General features: G+C 41.7%; 1 protein-coding gene across 1 annotated transcript; it reads right to left on the bottom strand.

Moving 5' to 3' along the window:
• Positions 1 to 490: 490 nt before the first annotated feature.
• On the bottom strand, positions 491 to 15,203 carry sh3rf2 (SH3 domain containing ring finger 2). Its single transcript, XM_044039782.1, has 11 exons — positions 14,894 to 15,203; positions 14,121 to 14,593; positions 11,576 to 11,872; positions 10,811 to 10,906; positions 9,391 to 9,786; positions 2,825 to 2,943; positions 2,522 to 2,692; positions 2,023 to 2,297; positions 1,647 to 1,918; positions 1,256 to 1,560; positions 491 to 1,128 (listed from the first exon to the last, which is right to left on the bottom strand). The coding sequence occupies exons 2-11, from the start codon at positions 14,526 to 14,528 to the stop codon at positions 948 to 950; spliced, it is 2,520 nt and encodes an 839-aa protein (XP_043895717.1). The 5' UTR covers positions 14,529 to 14,593; positions 14,894 to 15,203; the 3' UTR covers positions 491 to 947.
• Between the last annotated feature and the right edge of the window lie 4,170 nt (positions 15,204 to 19,373).

Genomic DNA, 19,373 nt, shown 5'->3' with positions numbered 1-19,373 from the left:
ACAGTAGGGCTAAAACATGTGATATTGTTGTTTAATTTTTCAGTATGTCTTGTGACAAATACACAAATACTTCAGGATATCAATACATTAATGTCTTTCTGGGACTTACTGTTTGTATATTGTCCCAGACAGTGAGTAGCCTTTACACAACATGAAATACTAGGGCTGAACAATTAATCAATTATTATAATTTGTTAAAGCCAAAATTTGTGTCAAATGAAAATGAGAATGCTGATGTAAAAATGTCAATTTCCTCCGATATCGCGAAGCACATTGCAATCACAATTTAAGTCAACATCGAAATATCTACTTAACCGCGATATCTATTTAAAATCGTTCAGCCCTGATCTCCATTTCACAGTTTGGATTTAAAAAAGAAAAAAGAAGGACCACCTTAACACCCCCTTGTAACACTTTCTGCTACTCTAGACAACATTTCTTAAAACTGGATGTTGAAATAAAATTAGTAAATATCACACAATAATCATCATTCAGCGTTTACAGTACACACCTCAAGACACTAAATTGCTTGTGTACTTGTACAGTTTATTGTCACATAACTATCACAGATATTACATTATAATCTCTCTAAATATATTTAAATATATTTGTTTACGAAGTGGGTTTTGACAAAGGCACTCACCAATGCTTGTCACATGGGTATTAAGCAGGGAACAGTCATTAAGTGGGTTTTTGTGCAAAATCTTTTACGTACAGTAAACGGTACATGTGTCACAAACATGCACACATGTTGAAGAACACAAAATATTCTTATAGGAGAATTTAAGTCTTTCTCTCATATTGTAAGCTCTCGGGACAAAAAAACCCACCTCCTTCACAGGAGTGTCATTTGGCATTCGTAAAATGCATTTTGTTCAGCAGGTGAGACAGGTCATTTGGCAGTTTGAACACATGGACTATAAAAATACGACAATGGTACCACACAGTCAGCTGAGCCTCTCGAGGGCTTGAAGAACACTGCTGTGGAACAACCCTGTCTGACCACTGCTTTCCTGAGTAACCAGAATCCGTCCGTCAGGTCGAGGTCTGTGGACAAGGACGAGCTCTCCTTGAAGCAGACTAAGCTCAGAGTCTGTCTGGGCTAGGTGTGATGTGTTGACTCTGTGTCTGAGGGGGGAAAAATATGCCATAGATCTCTTTTCAGTTCACCAGCTCAATAACAACATTTCACTACTTGTCTACTTTGCTGGTATGATAAGTTATTTCTGAGGGCAAACACACAAATCAAACGCACCTGCTGGGGCTAAACTGAGCTGATACAGCAGATAGGGACTGCTGTGATGATACTGGTTTCTGTAGATTTGAATTTAGGTTGGAGATGGTCGCTTCGAGGCCTTTCCGGAGCACAGGAGCTTTTCCTTCCTTGAGAATGATCCCTGGACCATCTCTTCCCAGAGTGAGTGATGGGGCCCAAACTTCTAAAAGAGGAGGGCCTGCTTGACCGCTGGTGGAGACCTGATTTCCTGAGGACCAAGAGGAGGTCCAAGGACTCGGAGGAGGGGACTCTTCATCTGTGAGGAACCGCACTGACTTTGCAGGCTACAGAAATTAAACATTAATAGTTAAGGTCCTTCGGTATATGACTTTACCACCAATGCATTCACAATACATCTGTGTAACATTACCTTTTCTGTATTGTTCTTGTGTGAAGCAGGTCTGACTAAAATTGACTGAGGCCCAATGCTAGGCTGTCTTTCATGCTGAACAGTCGCCTCATGTGAAGCAGTGAAGTCCCTGTCCTTCAGGACTGCAGCAGCAGAGGGTGCTGTTGGCTCAGTCATCCAGCCAAGTAGTCTGCCAGAATTGGACAGGATGCTTTTGCGGTTCTTCTTCTGTATGGCAGGCGAGTAGCCAGATTCCTGAACTTGTGCAAAGTGCTCTGATGTCGAGAGGCCATCTAAAGAGGATGTATAAGAAAAATGCTTTGAGCCTTAAAAAGAAAAAAACATTTAAAAGAAATGAACCTGGTGCAGATGACAAATGTGTCATGTTTACACTCACCTCTGTGAGGGTTAAAGATTCGCCTCACAGTGTCCCAACCTTGTGCTCTACCATAGGAAGACAGTTTTCCATTGCCAGTGGATGACATTGCATGCTGAGCTCCATTTGCCACAGATGGGATCCGTCCTGTTGAGTGTATTGCTCCATCATTGTTAACCCTATCAAGAGCCTGGACCACAGCAGGAATCTTGGCAGAAGTAGGTTTCTTCCCAGCTACCATGTTGTACTGTGAGGATGCATTCGCTGCTTTTGTCTCCAGAAGTCTGGCCGAGGTTCTGCAGTGAGGCACAGAACTGAACTTCAGTTTTCAATAGCATGTGCGTGATATTGTAAAAAAGTTAATTTGAACCAGGGGCTGTTACACAGAGTTTTATACCAATTTATTAGATAAGTGAAATGTGCTCCGAAGGACATGTCGTCCTGCCCGCATTAAATTACTGAGTGCATCCAAATATCATTTACCTCCCACTCTCTGCAGTCAGGGAACACAGTCTCTCACCTGAGCACTGGCGTGATGTAGTTGCTGGGCAAAATTCCCACTTTGCCCGTTCTGAGTGACAACCCACGCAACCAGCCTTCTTTAAACTTTCCATACACTCCCACCATCTCGCCTTTCCTCAGCTCCAGCTCCTCTTGCCGTCGTGGTTTGTACGAGTAGAGGACAGCACACCTGAGGAGCCAAACAAAGACTGTCTATGTTACTTTTAGGACCACACAGTAATATATTGTAAGAGTGTTTGTGGTCCCTTCTCTGACCCAACAGGATCATACAATTAATTTAATGTTTAAAATGGTGACTCACACACTGATGGAAAGCTGTTGTGTGGAGGTGTTTTTACTGTCTGTGGAGGCAGAGGACATCTGAGGATTTACCAGGGCCATGGAAATGGTGGGTGAAGTCTCACTGGTCATCTTCTCTCTCTGTAATGGGACAGATTCACAATTTCCATAAAATGGAATACATGAATTTATAAAGAACAGAAAAATGTGAACAAGATTCTGCTGCCATTTAGCTGGTTATTATTCTGAGCATGTCCATGCTCTTTGTGTCACATGTCAGCATGCTAGCAGTTGCTAATACAAATTACAACTGAGGCTGAAGTGAAATAGCTTAATTGTGTATATACTGAATTAATTTATTTTCGTTTCTTTCTCTAGGGGTCATCACAGTGGATGATCCACAAATTTGATTTGGCAGATATTTTTATGCTGGTTGCCCTTCCGTGTTTGGGATAAGGAGTAGATGTGCGCCCCCTGTGGATGGTGTCAATTAACAATGAGTAATGGGGATTGGGTACCTTGCTGAGGGGGAGCCCAGCCCTTGATCCTGCAGGGACTCGAACCAGCAACCCTCAAATCCAAATGTATTTGTTGAGCACATTTTAATTGTGTGCTGTACATAAAATTTAAAAAAGGCATCGGTTTTCACTGGCTTCTCCGGTTTCCTCCCACAGTCCAAAAACATGCAGATTTGGGGATTATGCAAGTTGACACTCTAAAATTGACAGTAGGTGAGAGTGACTGGTTGTTTGTTTCCAAGTGTCCCTGTGATGGACTGAGATTGACATCAGCGCCTCCCGTAATCCTCATGTGGAGGATAAAGTGGTAGAAGATGAGTGAGTGAGTAAAAAATTGTAAATGCGACATAAGACAATAGAAAGCAATGAGGTATTTCGGAAGAAAATAAAGTCACAAAATCACCAAAGGTTATTACAATCCAACAATTATATCAATATTCTTTCAAATTCTGAAGGATGTTGTTAGTGCTAGAGGAAAAGTGATGTAAGACCATCATTATGGCCACCAGAGGATAATGAATAGTAGAGAAAACTTGACTTGTGTAATTCAGACTGCAGAAGTCTCATATTAACTTCAGACTTTAGTCAATTGGTGGGCGTATGAGGAGTACAAGGAGTACGAGGAGTAACTACAGCGAGAAAGCACTATTTCATCAAGGAATGTGTATATTAGTTAAGGCCAGAATTCACTATAAGGATATTAAAAAACAGGTCCCACACTTTCTCGTGATGCCAGCTCCATTAATCAACAGATGTCACGTTTGCCTCTATGGACCTCAGTTTCTCTGCTTAAGGCTAAGAAACTGTGACAGGCTTAAAGCCAGCAGTCTGTGAGTCAAGTCTGGTGCAGGGAGTGACACCAAGGCTGTTGATGACACAGTATGAAGTTTCAATCCCTAAAGATTTAATTACTCTTTTATTTAGATCTTTACTGAATGATTTCATTTTCTCTTCAGACCAAACAAACTGTCATCATTACAGTGAAGTGGAAATAACCTTCCCAGTGTCTGTTAACTCCTTAATATTGTCCACAGATTCATGTCCCTATTTACAGCACTACTACGCATACTGCTACTTAAAAGCATTAATGCTGGCCTGTGGGCATGGGCTTCCCTGGATACAGTACTGTGTATCCCTGGATATTGCAGCTCTCCCACCATTAAGCTGCACTGTATTCACACTGTAACTCCAAGAAACACAAAGAGCCATAAATGGAATGCAGCCATTGCTGTACAGTAGGTCTCACAGTCCTGCTGATCAAAGGCTGCTCTGAGAGGCAGAAGTAAAACGTACACATGCAGTTGAGATGCTGTTAGGACTGTATGCCCCGAAGAGAAACCAGCTTTTTATGTCATAAAAAGCTGGTACCTGTGGATGTATAAGCTTCAGTCTTTGACTAGAACGTAGTGAGAAAGGAAAGAAATAGTTATACATGTGTAACAGGGTCAGTTACTACAGCATATTTGTAACGTGCTACAATTTATTACACACCTGATATCTGTTTTATTTGTCCTTTTCATTTTATAATTATACAAAATGTATGCAAAGTTTTTATTTTATACCTGGTATTTAACCTGGAACAATGTTTCCTCATGTCTTACATGATGTACTTCTTCTCATATCTCTGTGGCTAAACGGTCTTCTTGCCTTCATTTGTGTCAAGATACAAAGAACCTGTCTCGAAGTTTGACAGTGGCAGAGGCAGTATTATTATTCACATAAAGTAACTGGTTAAAGTAATTGGTTAAATTGGTTGTTATTTTTTTTTTAACTTCCTTGTCTCTTTTCCAGAGATTACCTTATATCAGAATGGTAAATGTTGATTACCACCTTTGGCATAACAAATAAAACAAACCCTAACACCCATTAATATTAGATATTTTAACCAGTTTTAAGATATTTCGAGTCGCTAACACTAATTTAAAAAATATAAATATAAGATCAGAAAAATCTGACCTGAATAGTGTGCATTTGTACATATTTGTTAGCAGTACTGGGCTATGGTAAAACTAACATAAAAATAAATGGTGGTGTTGGACAGACGTTATGTATGTTGTTAGTGAGACATGAACACAAAGTGAAAACGTGCCTGACTTAATTACTCATGTCATGACTCAGCCACTGAACAGCCACACAGGTGTTATTAATTCCTTGGTACCTTTGACTAGTTAGGCTTAAATTGGCTGTAATTCTGCAACACATCACATTATGCCACTGCTCTCTATTAAATATCTGCATTAGGCTCATTTGAAATGAAACAGCCGTGCGCTGAGTGCTGGTTCCCCCAAGTGACCACCAATTAAAACATGATGGTTCCTTTCAAATTTTTGATTTAGTTCGGACTCACGGTGCCACTAAGCTGACATCAGCATCGTTATTATTATAATCGACCTTTCCTGCCACTACATTCGACCTGTGACCTGGAAAATTACAGTGAACAAATGAATTCCAAAACTTTCCCTGTAACATTATCTGTTATATTTTAATTGCCGGGGAGCAACAAATGTGAAGAAAATCTGTCACATGACAGATGATAAAGGACACACTTGCACCCTGTGCTCCTGCTCTTCTCTGTGCATGTGTATTAAAGGTTTTCTCACTTACATGCAAATACAACGCCAACCCAAGTGCAGACCAGTGCAGCAAACGTTCAAAGCTCACAAAGCTCTATTTCTCTGCTTTCCGGTATCCATCCATCCATCATCTTCTACCACTTCATCCTCCACATGAGGGTCATGGGCGGCTGACATGGGGTGAAAGGCGGCGTTTACCCTGGACAGACCACCAGTCCATAGTTAAATAAATAGATAAATAGATGCAAACAATATCTGCAGATACCGATATTGTGCCGATAATTAATACCATTAGACTAAATGGCTGCAGTAATCTGTGCTGAATGTGTATTGTAATTGTAATTCTTGCCGTTGGCCAATTTCCATGTTAATGGTAGCTCTTACATAACCATGCCAATATTCACACTAATACGCATTATTTCATCCACAGTTGGTGGGAAGCTGCACCTCTCTGTCAAACAGCCCAGCCAGAGGTGAGGGCTGATGAATGCAGCTCTAAGAATAGCGTGCATGCTGCTTTGGTCAGTGGGGAACTTCACTGCTGGTTCGAGGACGGAGCCCTTCTTTAAAAATGGATGTGCCTGGTTTGTCTGCTATTGCTGGCACTGATGTGAGCGTTACCTGCTTAGTGAAGAGGAAGGAGTTTGAGGGCATAGAAAAGAAGGGGGGTGTGTTATGTAACCAACTTCACCAGTGACTCATCAGCATCAGAATAAGAGAGATAAGCAGACACACTGAGGGACTCTCCAATCCTCCCACACTAGCTCTTATTTTGCCTCCTTCCTCCTACTTATTCTCTTTTGCCTTTTAGCAGGTCACAAATGTTTTCTGGTTCTCTTCCCAGATTTACACCATCTTTGTTTTCAACACTTCAGCTCACCTTTTCCTCTTCCTGTCTTATCGCTCCCTTTTCCCACTTCTTTATCTTGTTATCCTCCCCGTCTCCCCCTGTCTGCCGTGCCTCCCTTCCTCTCGTGGTGTTTCTTTGAACCACACAAGGTTCAGGCATTTATTTTGTGAAATGGTGAAATGTATAACAGCAGCGACATTAGACATGAATCAAAGGAAATTATTATCTCAGTAGGCAGGGCACTTGGCAGCAGGACAGACTGTGTCCTGTCATGCCCCGCAGAGGTTTTTATGTCGACACTAGCACTCGTTGGCAATGACTTGATTTCACAATGGTGTTACACAGTTTTTACGGTAATGAATGGCAGCATTTCAAATTTGATTAAAAGGTACAGAGGGTAAAACCTACTGAAGTTTCATGTTGCAGCTGAATATCCCTCACCTCTATGAAATAGAGCTAATGAAAATGGTCTGGATTTATTTAGAGCTTTTCTGGTCTTGATGACCACTCAAAGTTGCTTTACACGACAGTTTTCACTCACACTTTCATACAGCACATTTTTCTATCACTCATCTCTCATACCCATTCACACGTTGAAAGACAACTCGCTCTTCCACTGAGCTACTGTCACCCTAAAGCAACAATCTACACAGTCACTCATAAACAAATGAGTATAATTATTTTATCTCTAATACGTTCACCTAAATTTGACTCACTGGGCCTTTGAAAACCCTTGAGGCTGAATGATCAGAACTAAATAAATGAATATTCTCAATTCAATCCCATTAGTTACAGCTTTAGTCGTCAAAACACAAACTTAATGGTGCTTAGCCGAACATTACTACTCTGCTATTACCATATGTAAACTGTTGCCATGGGTGCTGCAACAGGTTAGGAGAAGCAGGCAATTAGCTGGTCCCTGAGCTGAGAGAGGCTCCCTGAGAATAATGATTACACTACTCCACAACAACGACAATCTTGTGAGAACACCCTGAAATGTTTTGACTGACTATGGACGGACCATGTTGCAATGTCAGTGGAAACCTCCCCTGACTAGAGAAGCAAAGCCACACGCTTGCTTCAGTTCAGTTTAATGTATGGCCACAGGTCCCTTTTAACTGGATCCCCTAAAGTCTCTAAGAGCTCGACCGACTGTTGCCTGTATACACAAACATGGCCGCTTCACAACGTCTTTGTCTGATTCGACAACATTTTTAAATAGACAAAATTCTCATTCATCACACATTATGTAAGGTAGTCTCATAAATGATGAAGCCGGTGTTTAAGAGTGAATGATTTAGTCAGCGTTAGTGTCTGTAGTGCTCATGTGATAGACTAAAGGTGCTGCATATTAATGGTTGCCAATGCTGAAACTAATAACAGCAGTTGAGCTTTACCACTTTGACTAAAAGTGGTAAAGTAGGGAATGGTTCAATCCAGAAGAGGGCAGTTGAGCAACATTACCAATGCCAACTAACCTAAAACACCACAGACGAAGAAATCAAGCTCGATCACGATCATGTTCGTGTTTGATCATATCTCTGCTGTCTGAGCCCTTTTTATTTAAAGAGCAAACTTTCTTTGGAAGTAAATCCAACGAGTCGCCTTCAGCCAGCTTTGAACGACCTTCTGCAATCTTGCCTAACATTACCACTTCACCATCGCACGGCTTTTTTTACGCACTTTATTTTGTTCTCATGCACAGTGAAGCAACAACTTCGCCGTTCAGTTGGACTACTGCCCTTGTCCCAGGGTACAAGCATTAGTGGGGACTCAATTAACTAAATCTTGAAGCTGACAGAGCATAAAAATTGGTCCTCTATCAGTCCAACTCCATTTTGGCATGTTTTGGTTGCTGTTGTCTTCTTCTCTGTACCTGCATCTTCTATATTTCTTGCTATTAGTCTGGCGTGGGAACCGTGGCATGTCAGACTAACATAAGTTTGCTTTTAGTATCACTATCACAAAAATGTGTTTTACTTGTAATGGCATGTGCAGTTACATACAAAGTAGAATTTATCTCATGAATCTTGTAGGGCTGAATGATGCGTACTGCATCTTTAAAAGTGATTTTAAATATGCAGATTTTAAAGATGCTAATTTTTCCACAGTGCTACAAGACAAAGGTAGTTAATGAAGTCATCTGTGATTCACGCTAAACTGTGATACAGCTTCCCTCAAATACTTAAGAGAAGAATAAAAAAAGTACACACTTCCTCATAAAGTGCTGTCATTTCTGAGGGGAAACCCTGGCTCGTGATTGAGGACCTTTCATAGTTTCAGTCCACACACCTTCACTCCTTTAATATCCAGCCCTTTCCCACATCTGTGTTTTCTTAATGAGACACACTTAGCCAAGCATGGGCCAACACAAGGGCGATGCCGCTCTCTTTTTCATTCCTAAAGCTCCATGTCATGGTTCCCCTCCCTTTACCCCTGAGGACAATTTGATCATTTTGTGACTCAAATAAAACCAACTATTACTACACTGCCTTCTGCTAACCACATGTTTTCTGTTAAAGAAAAAACAAAAACAGAGCCAAACACAGCTGAGCTCCAAGATTATGAGACTAACAAACAGAGTTTGAGACCTTATCACATCAGTACAACACACATTGGGACATACATGTGTTTGCGAGTGACTCACCTGTGACAGGTGTCTGTGTGTGTTGTCAGAGTGGCGTCTGATTCGGTGAGAGTTCACCCTGGACGGGTGAGAGTGGCTGCGAGCAGCAGAGGGCACAAACTGACGGTGTGGCTGAGTCTGATGACTGAAGTTGTGACTGTTGTTCGTCCCTCCCTTGGATATCTGATATAAGTTGCTGCTGCTGGCTATGGGCTGTTTCCGCAGGCTGGAGATGGGCAAAGCATTGATGATGGGCGTCTTAGCTGGAACTTGAGACTGTCCGTAATGGGTGGTCCTATTGGATGAGTCAGTGGCCTTCTCTTTGCCCCCTTTCCCAATGGTTCGATGGTGAAATTCTGCTGAGTCACTCACCCTCCGACTCTTTCCCTCCAGGAATTTGGCAGCCACTGAGATTGGCTGAAGGAGATGAATACACAAACAGGAACCTCAGTGAACATTGGGATACATCCTAAATCAGAAGAGACCTCACTTAAGAAAATCCTCTCCAAGTTGCTCCTACCTGCTACTACCTGCTACTATCAAGCCGCTGACATCTGTCTAAACACACCCACTTATCACCAATCCACTCACCCCTACAACTTGTTGGACAGGCAGGAAGACAGGAGAATAAGTGCCAGCCAATAAGACAGGAAGGGTTGACTGGTGCTAGGAGAGAAGCTGCACAAACAGACAGGCATGGTAGGGTTAATGCTTTCACTCCCCACAGTGATGTGATGCTATGCCACCCAAGCAGAGAAAGCATTAATGTGTCTTTACGCCTGGCTGCACGACACGAGGAGAGGCGGGCTCAGAAAGGATGGGAGAGGGGAGGAAAGTAGAGGATGAAAGAATAGAGAGTACAGAGGTAAAAAAAGATAAAGAGCATCACTGAGGCGGGGCTTTAGGGAAAGAAATGGCTGCACGGGAGGTGAAAGGAGGCGCAAGAGGAGGAGAAGACCAAGGACAGTAGGGGAAATATTGAAATATTGAGCGAAAAACTACAGACGACAGGTGACAAAAGTGAGCAGGAGGTGAATGAGGCACCACATTAAACCCACTGTAAGACCAAATAGTTTTTCCCAGCATGGATGAAGTTAATTCCTGGAGGCAGAGTGTACAGAGGAAAACCAGTGACAAACAGATAGATAAGCAAGCTGTGCAAACTAAGCCACGTAGTCACAGACTAATGAGCAGTTGCAAACACAGCAGGGCTTCACAAATTAGCTCTCTGCCTCAGCACTTGGCAACACGAGAGAGATATTTGGGGATGAATCAAAGATTTGACAACTAAGAGCTCCGATCCTGACCCAGAAATAATGGCATACAGCAACAAGACTACCTGAGTGCCAAACAGCGAGTGTCAACCTTGAACACACTGAAAAGGCCACATTCAAACAATAAAGTTAGGAAGGAATAAAGAAGACAGAAGAAGAGCGCTCACCTCTGTAAACTGCAGAGGGCAGAGTCCAACTTTGTCCCAGAGTTTGGCTTCGATCCAGTGTTCATCCACCCGTCTGATGACAGTAAGGACGTCTCCCTGTTCACCAGAAATGAGTAATGGACACACAGAGAGAACTCAACTTAGAGAAAGTTGTGAAAAAGTGAGCGACAGAGAAATCACGGAGGTCACGACAGAGTTCGCTTGCCCTGGAGACTGAGCACTCCACTCAGCAACGGTCCGATCCCTGTCTCTCCCTCCCTTTCTCTTCCAACTCTCTTTGTGTCTGCAGGCCCAGTCCTCTCTGCAGCCACCCTCACTCTAAAAACCATTTGACCATCTGCATTAAAAAAAAAAAAAGGTGAGCTCAAGTGTGCTTTAATGGAGAACACGCAAGTGCAGAAGCCCTTATATAATAGCCTCAGAAATCCTTCAGGGTAAAACCACTGTAACAAGGATCTGAAGCTCCAGCTCTAGTTAGTACAACTGGGAGCTGCGCAGCACAAAAGCATGATCTACTTTAAGTGTTTATCTAAAAAAAAGGCAACACATTGATCAACATTAACATCACCAAAATGATGCACTAGAGCTATACTAGAGCAACACTTATATACAACTTTATTCTTCCCCTGCTTAGTTCATCATTTTATTATTCCCTCAGAAACTCTGCTGGTAATTTAACAGTTCAAGAGTACAGTAACGCAAGTGACTAAACCAAATGGAAATGAGGCTTTGCGCCGCATTCATTCAGCAGTTTGAGAGTCAGACCTTGATGAAGCTGAGACAATATTTACTGTCTTCCAGATTCATCTCTTCCGGATTAAAGTTGCACAGCGCCCTGCGGAGAGCCAGTGGTTGGGACTGCTGCAGTGGCTGCAGCTGAAGTGTCTGGTTGACGGCCTGCTGTGTGCTGGCAGTGACGGTCACGCTGCTACTGTCACCAGCATTTACTTGGTGCCAGTCGTCATCCACTTTGTGTTTCGGGGGGATGCCGTTTTCGTGCGCGAGGACCAGCTTTCCGGCTGGATCGCCTCGCTTGTTTCTCATCGAAGCTCTGAGAGAAAGCTGAGAATAGACAGAAAGCATGCATGTGTGTCCAATAACTATAACAATAACAGACACAGTTAAGTCCCTCTAGTCTGTAAGTTCTTTATAAGATGATAACATGAGTTGAGTGTTTAGAGAAACAACAGTTTTTTTTTCATTTGGTTTAAGTCACTTTGATTAAACTTTCACATTTTTTAATAAACTTAATAAACTTCACCTTAAGAGATATTTTCAAGTATTAGAAAACATAAGATGGGCCACAAACACACAGTTATTCTGTGTAAAAGTAACACAGTTGCAAAACATGTTTTACAACTTATTTATATTTCATGTAATCAAAGTCTTTTTTTTGAACGGGCCCATGTGAGTCAGATATAATGTAATGTTATCACAGTTTATAATCCATGAATGTGGTTGCTTTTGGGTTAATTAGCCACAGAAAACAAATTAACGTGCTCGCTTTGTTTCATTGAATACAATAGATGGAAAAACATTCTAAAAAGGTCATGAACGTACTTTATATAATTAATTAAACGGAAGGTTTGCAGGAATTGAAAGCAGTCTGCAAATAAAAAAACAGTGTTACTCACCATCGTACAGTATACTGTGTGATTTGCATATCAAGTTGATTTTGATTTTAAAACAAATACGGATCGGTTAAGATAAACAAATTCCTGCAGGAAGTCTCTCTGTCATGAGCTGTGCCTGACATTAGGCTACATATTAAAAAATAAACTCTGAACAGTTTTTGCAGAGACCTAATATAAAACCAGGTCTCTAGAAAATAAACACTGTAACAGTAGAATGACCGTGAAGTAGCTCTGTTCAGTTCAAATCAAAATTGTGTTTAATACAATTACGATTATTTTTCACACATAAAAACACTACTTAGTCATTTAAATTTCGTTTAAAATGTGTCCATTCTTATGACGGTGGCAAATACAAATGTATTCTTTAAATATGCGTTTCAGTTAAAGTGTCATTTTAACAGATTTCCTAATTTTGTTAAAAGTGTTATAGGCACAATGTACTTCAGTTTACAGTGTCATATTCTATCAGACGCTACAGTATAATACACTGGAGTGTATTCCTCTGTGAGATGTGCCATTAATGTGGTAAGTCATAATATAGTCCCATACCTCATTAGTCATAAATTCACATTGCTCTGTAAAAAATGGCTGCTGGATTGTTCACAGCAATCCCACTACTTATAGTGTATATGACACACAAACACACTATTAAGTAAGTTCATTTTGAATAGTTTGTTATGTTTGCAGGTATTGCAATGGTTGGAGCCATTATAGAAATGGTGTTTATTATCATATGAAGCCCATTTGAAACATTTTGTAAGTAAATTATAGGTAAAATAATATTCACTTCTATTTTGTGGCATTTGGTTGTATTTAGCACTTTACGCTTGTATTATTTTTTTGTGTTTATTGTCGTTAAAATGGCCTTTAAGGCTCTTTTAATTGTCCTGCTGTTTAGGAGCAACAGTTTTCTGACTGTAACTGTAACTCTAGTGTCATCACCCACATACGTAGCTTTGGGTAGAGTGCGATGGTTTTTTGTTAATAGGCTGGTGGACCTGACAGGGGCTGGTATATTTTTGTAACTGTCGGATTTGTGGAATAAATGTCCGGATGCCAGTTTGACATCAGTTTAACGAGTCACATCCTGCAAGAGTGGCAAGGAAGGTTTTACAGCGACAATAAATGTTGTGATATCTAATCTTTGGCATTTTGATTATCAAGAACCCACTGTGTCTACGTTTGGTCACGATGCAAGAGCAAATTGGTTTGCTCTTGTATCTAAGTTTCTCAAGAGTCCATTTTAATAACAAGAGCAAAAAAATAGTTAAAAGAAATTACAACTTCACTATTTAATGGCAAGGAAAAAAAGATGGGAGAAAGTTGGTTAAATATAAAGCATCTACTCTTTCTTCTTTGATTAACCGTGAGTGATTTACAAATAAGCGAGTCTCCTGAAGTTTAAATGTTGTTTTATTTTATTGCATTTTAATGTGTTTTTGTCTTGTGTTTTTTTCTGTTTACTTTGGAATATTTACATTTACATGTATGCACACCTGTATGTATGTAAACATACTGTATCTGTGTGTGGGTATGTGTGCATGTAAATACATTGTGTTTATGAGTACTTTTGCTACTGGACCTTAAAAATATGTATATAAATGTCACCCCAAATTGAAGTCACATGACATATTTTAGACAAGCAAATGATTTTAAAGGCTGGGCCGTGCACTGACCTCACTGTACCCTTGCGTCTCCCTGTGTTGACCCTCCTGCTGCTGCTGCTGCTGCTGCTGTTGTTGTTGTTGTTGTTGTTGTTGATGACCCTCCCTGACTGTGGAGAAGCTTCTTGCCAAAGGCACTGCGTAGCGGCCGCTCTGTCTGTTGCTGCTGCTGGGCCCCGTGGAGCCCTGGAGCCCCTCCAGGAGCCGCACCAGCAGGAGGTTTGCAGGGAGCTCCTCCACCGTCCTGGCCGGGACAGAGGCGCCACACTCTGGGCAGAGCAGCTGGGAGTGTTCTGCCTCCTGCCTCTGCAGGCAGGGCATGCAGAAGGTGTGCTGGCATGGCAGGACCTTGGCTGACACATCCAGCTGCTCCCAACACAGAGGACACTCTAGTAATGTCATCAGAGACAGCTCCTCCATTTTAAATGGGGCCACCTCTGTGTGAGACTATGGCCTCTGGTGCATGTGAAACACTGTAAACCATACTGGAAGGAGAGAGAAGGAGGACATGAGTCAGGACTTTGACAGTGAAGGAGTTCCAACATCACTGACCAAAGTTCTCCCGTGTTTTTAAAAATAAGACTTTAAACACTTATGGTGCTCGAGACACTGAGATAAAGCACTTGGTAGTAAACAACACAGCCCAGCTCACGCGCTCGGGCTACAGGTGTCATGCGCTCACCTGGCTGCACAGGTAAGACAGTCACTCGGAAGCAGGAAATATCCACACATAACACCACACAAACGAACCTTCGTGTCTCAATAAGTCAGTGTTTCGTACTCACATGTGTTTCTGACAGCAGCCACAGTCACGGTCCTGAAACTCCGATCAGGAAACGACTGGATTTTGCCCCGCTGTCGCCATGACGCAGCGTCCCGTGTTACTCTGCGCGTGTGACGCACAACTGGCGTGTTTCTTCTTCTTCTTCTTCTTCTTCTTCTCACTGTATACGTGAAGACAAGTTCACACTTTTCTCTGTGTTCGCGACGCTCTGAAACCACTTGTAGAAACCAGAGGTGAACGAACAAGGTAACTATGTCGCGTCACAACCTCAGCACGGCAAACACGTTAAAGGAAATGTATCAGATTACAGTGTCCGACCCACTTTAACCCTTTTGACAGCTGATCAGCTCTTGTTGTGACGGCACTGTTAAAAAAAAAAAAAATCAGGAATGTCATTCAAACAGCAAAGGTGTGTAGAATAATTAGATATAAAAAAATAAAGACCAATGAAGAAAAAAATGCTATATGTTAAACAATTTCTCAGTTAGGGATTCATTTCTATGTTTTGTGGGTGTCATTTTGCATTATGTGATGCGTCATTTATTATGCATTTTTACCTAATGCAGTCCAACAGTTTTATTGGTTATATGCTATATTTATTTCTCCCTGTACACTATTTGTATGTTGATTAAGCTGAGCAGAATAAGGAAAAATCAGGAAGACAGCTGCATGAGCACAGTAATGTGACATGGTCTCCCTCTGCTGGTGCATTCACTGACCATGTCTACAGGGTTCTCCCCCCCACCTCCAAATACAGACGCGGAAAACTGGAGGGAAATCAGACAAATCTGAAGTCCTTGATCTTTTTGTTGTGTTGCATTTGTTGGGCATACAAACAGTCACAACTGGAGCTCATTAGTCACATTCAGTGCTTTTAGCATCACCTTGTGTTATTGTTGTTTGGATTTTATCTGAAACAGTCCAAACCCCACATTCCCCTCCTTGCATCTCGAGACTAAATAATTTACCCATATTGGCTACGAACTGAAAGTTCAGGACATTTGTTTGAATTTTTTAAACAAGCATGAATCTTTCATTTTTTTCCTTCACGTCAGCAGAACTCGGGGAATTCTAAAAATGTACATATGCCTTTTACTGAATGGATAAGAGCAAAAGGAACAAGTGTGTGTGTGTGTGTGAGAGATAGAGAGAGCTAGATATACTATGCCATCACTTATTCACATGTTCACATGTTGGGTCCCATTTACCTCCAGAGGTAAATGGAGGTGACTTGATTTAAGTTTTTAACTTTCTTTCATTTTTTTTCCTGGGTGGAAACTAAAGGCTTAATGTCATGAGTGCATGTGATGGACTTTCCGTCATCCTATCACACAGAGGAGGAGTGTGACTATGCTGCTGGCTGCTGCTGCTGCTGCTGCTGCTGCTGCTGCTCAGGAAGTCAGTGCACACGTTTGTGCAAATCTGCCAACGGTCTGTGTGGTCTCCACTCAGGAGCCTTGGATGTCATGGGAAGAGCGACCATGTTTGATGCTCCTGATGTATAGTCTGTCTGATGGAGAGGGAGAGGTCTCCCCGGGGAACGCTCCAAGCCCGGTGTGCTGTCTCTCAGAATATCATAGCTTGTCACAAGTTGCAGTATGAGGAGAAGTGCCTCCTTCTCCCTCGTTCATGTTTTATTTAAAACGCTGTCTTGCTCAGAGAGTGCTACTAACTCATTGAATGTGATTTGTCTCTGCGTTGCCCTTTCCGTCGTTTTTCAGCTCCCACACTCTCCCTCTCTGTGCCTCCGTTTGACCATTTTGCTGTGTACCGATGTGCTTTGCCGTGTAAGTGTGTTTCAGCAGTTTGATTGGAACAAGGTTCTTATTCAAAACCGGGCGCAGCAGTTGGGTGAGGATTAACCACATATGAGAAAGCCCTTTAGTTGATTCAAATCCCATAATTGACTTTCCCTTACCACCCAAAACTTAGTGTCTGTCACAGTTACAGTAGTTCCCAACGGTTCAATAAGTGACTCATGTTTGGGTTTTCTTTTTTTTTTTCAGAGAGGTGTTTCCACTTGCTTTTCGTACAGAGAAAACATAATAGGTGAGGCTGACATCTGTGTCACCGGTTAAACTGGCTCAACAGGAACACCCGAACTTGTTCTCGCTTCATGAGTTTGTGTGTATTATGCAGATACGTCAGCCTTAATGCAGGGGAGGTGTCCACTCCCATTGTCTGACAGACAAAGTCCTGCTAACAATAGAGTGATACATTAATGGTCCACAGTCACCCTGTGTCAACCGACTCTGTCCCGACTACCTGAAAACATGGGAATGCAATTAAGAACAGAAATATATGCAGACAAGCAGATGCTTTTTAAAAGAAAAAGAAAAAAACATCCATTCATGAAGCAACTTTGCGATTCTTCCACCCACAGTTTGTTCTGCCTGGTCCTCCTCTGCCAGCTGATTGAGTCATAAATATTTCATATTTGATAAATAAATGAAACAACCTCTTTTCTTACTTGTCCGTAGTGCACTAAGTTGCTCCACTACCTACGTAAGCAGAGGATTATTATTGGAACTCTGACATTGTTCCAGCCATTGCCGAAATGAGGTTTGGCTAAGGGATGTATGCATTTACTGCTATTTTACTTGCTGCTGTGTCTTTTTCTCATTCAGTTTGTAGCCATTATTGCAGAAGAAGTGTCTGTGTTTCTTCGGGATAACAATAAAAATCACCTTTTTTTTCCCAAGACGCCTGCAAGAGAAGTGACATGTATTACTGCTTTAATAGAAGTCTAAGCCCATCAGGTCATTAAAGACCTCCTCTGACTGCTCTTAGCCTTCATTTTCCCTCCGTACATTACTCACATGGGCAGCTGTTGCACTTAACAGGCTGATAAGTGCATTAACAGTACTATAGGTCACGTGACTTCATGCTACACTTCATCTCCATGTTCAGGTGTAGAAGTGACTCAGCGTGGCAGGACTCCGAGCCAATGGCAGGTGAAGCACCTGAGCTCCGGGGGGAAGCGTTTAATCTGTTTCCAGTTGTATGGATTTTTGTTTGCAGGAAACTATGGCGCCGAAGTCTTTTGGTGTGCAAATTCTCCGGCAACTGTTTGACTTGGAGATATGCATGAGTGAAACTAAAAATAGGACGCACACACACCTCTGAGCCAGCTGCTTCTACACCACCTTTGGGACTGCCTCCACGTCTCCCCTCATTCCTCTTTCAGTCCTCGCTCTCCGTCTTCTTTCACACTAGCTTCTCACCTCCCTTTTTCTTTTTTTTCCATTCTTCTACTTATCTTAGTGTCTGAAACAGGCCTTCTGTGTCCAGTTAGACCTGTGCTGGCATGAAAGCCCTGAAACAGGACACCACTTGTCCACACTGTGGAACAGTCTATTATCCAGCAGGATGGGAATCTAGAACACTGTGGCTCGATACTGAGAGTCTCTGTTCCATTAGTCTTGGATCCAGTTATTTGAGAAGCACACATTATTTTAATATCCATCCAAATAAAATCTGGTGGCAAAAAGCAAATGTGCGTTTGAAAAGGACCCCCAGAAAAATGCCAAACATTTTTGTATTCCAAGTTTGGCAGTACATCAAAATGAGCTCAGATCTGTTGGAGCTGTATCTTTGTACTCCTTTCCTGCTTAATAATTAAACAAACTTTCCATCAACAGACAGAACCTTTTCATCTGACATCTGACAATGGTCAGTTTGGCATTTTCCATTTCCAAGAGATGTTTTTGTGAGAAAAATGCTCGCACAAAAACCCACTGACAACACTTGTGGAAAGACCTAAACACTGACAAAGATCACGATCAACACACATCATTAAGTTACTTCTTTGATCCCACCAACAGTGAACAGTCCGAGATATTCAGTTTATCGTGATATAGAACAAAGAAAAGAGTCAAATCCTCACATATGAGAATCTACAAGAGATCGTTTTGCATTTTTCACTTTTGTGTTTGAAAAACTGTTAAAATGATCACATTGTTTTAGGTTAAAATTGGCCAAAGCTCGTGTTATGGCAAATTATGGATGAGGAAGGTTTGGGGAAAGATCAGCGATAAGGATAAATAAACATTACTAATCATGGAGTACTGTTTGCTTAAACCTACCATAGCTGTTAATTAATAAATGAATAAACTTTTAAAACTTCACACTGACCGTGTTTTACACATGTAAGCCATTTTTCAAGATTTATGTCAGGAGGAACAAATGCCCTTGGGCTGTGGGTCACATTCTGTACATACTTGAGAGACAGACATTGTTGCTTTTGTCTTTTCATTGGCTCTGTTTGAAACATGGAAGGATTAAAATAATCTTCAGAAATTAGAGAAGCACCTGCACAGGAAAATATTTCAGGGTTTTTTTTTTCCATGAGGGACAGAAAAGCTATCAGCCCCGTTCGCATGCATGTTGTATGGAATTGTCCCTCAAGACTCTGTGAACAGGAAAATTGTGTTACGCAAAGTATTATTGCAGCCTGCTGTACGTGTGCGCACGCTGAAAGT

This window comes from Solea senegalensis, linkage group LG12, assembly GCF_019176455.1.
Source record: "Solea senegalensis isolate Sse05_10M linkage group LG12, IFAPA_SoseM_1, whole genome shotgun sequence".
Classification (NCBI taxonomy): domain Eukaryota; kingdom Metazoa; phylum Chordata; class Actinopteri; order Pleuronectiformes; family Soleidae; genus Solea; species Solea senegalensis.
The sequence above is the reverse complement of the archived record's forward strand: the minus strand, read 5'-3'. Positions and strand labels throughout refer to the sequence as shown.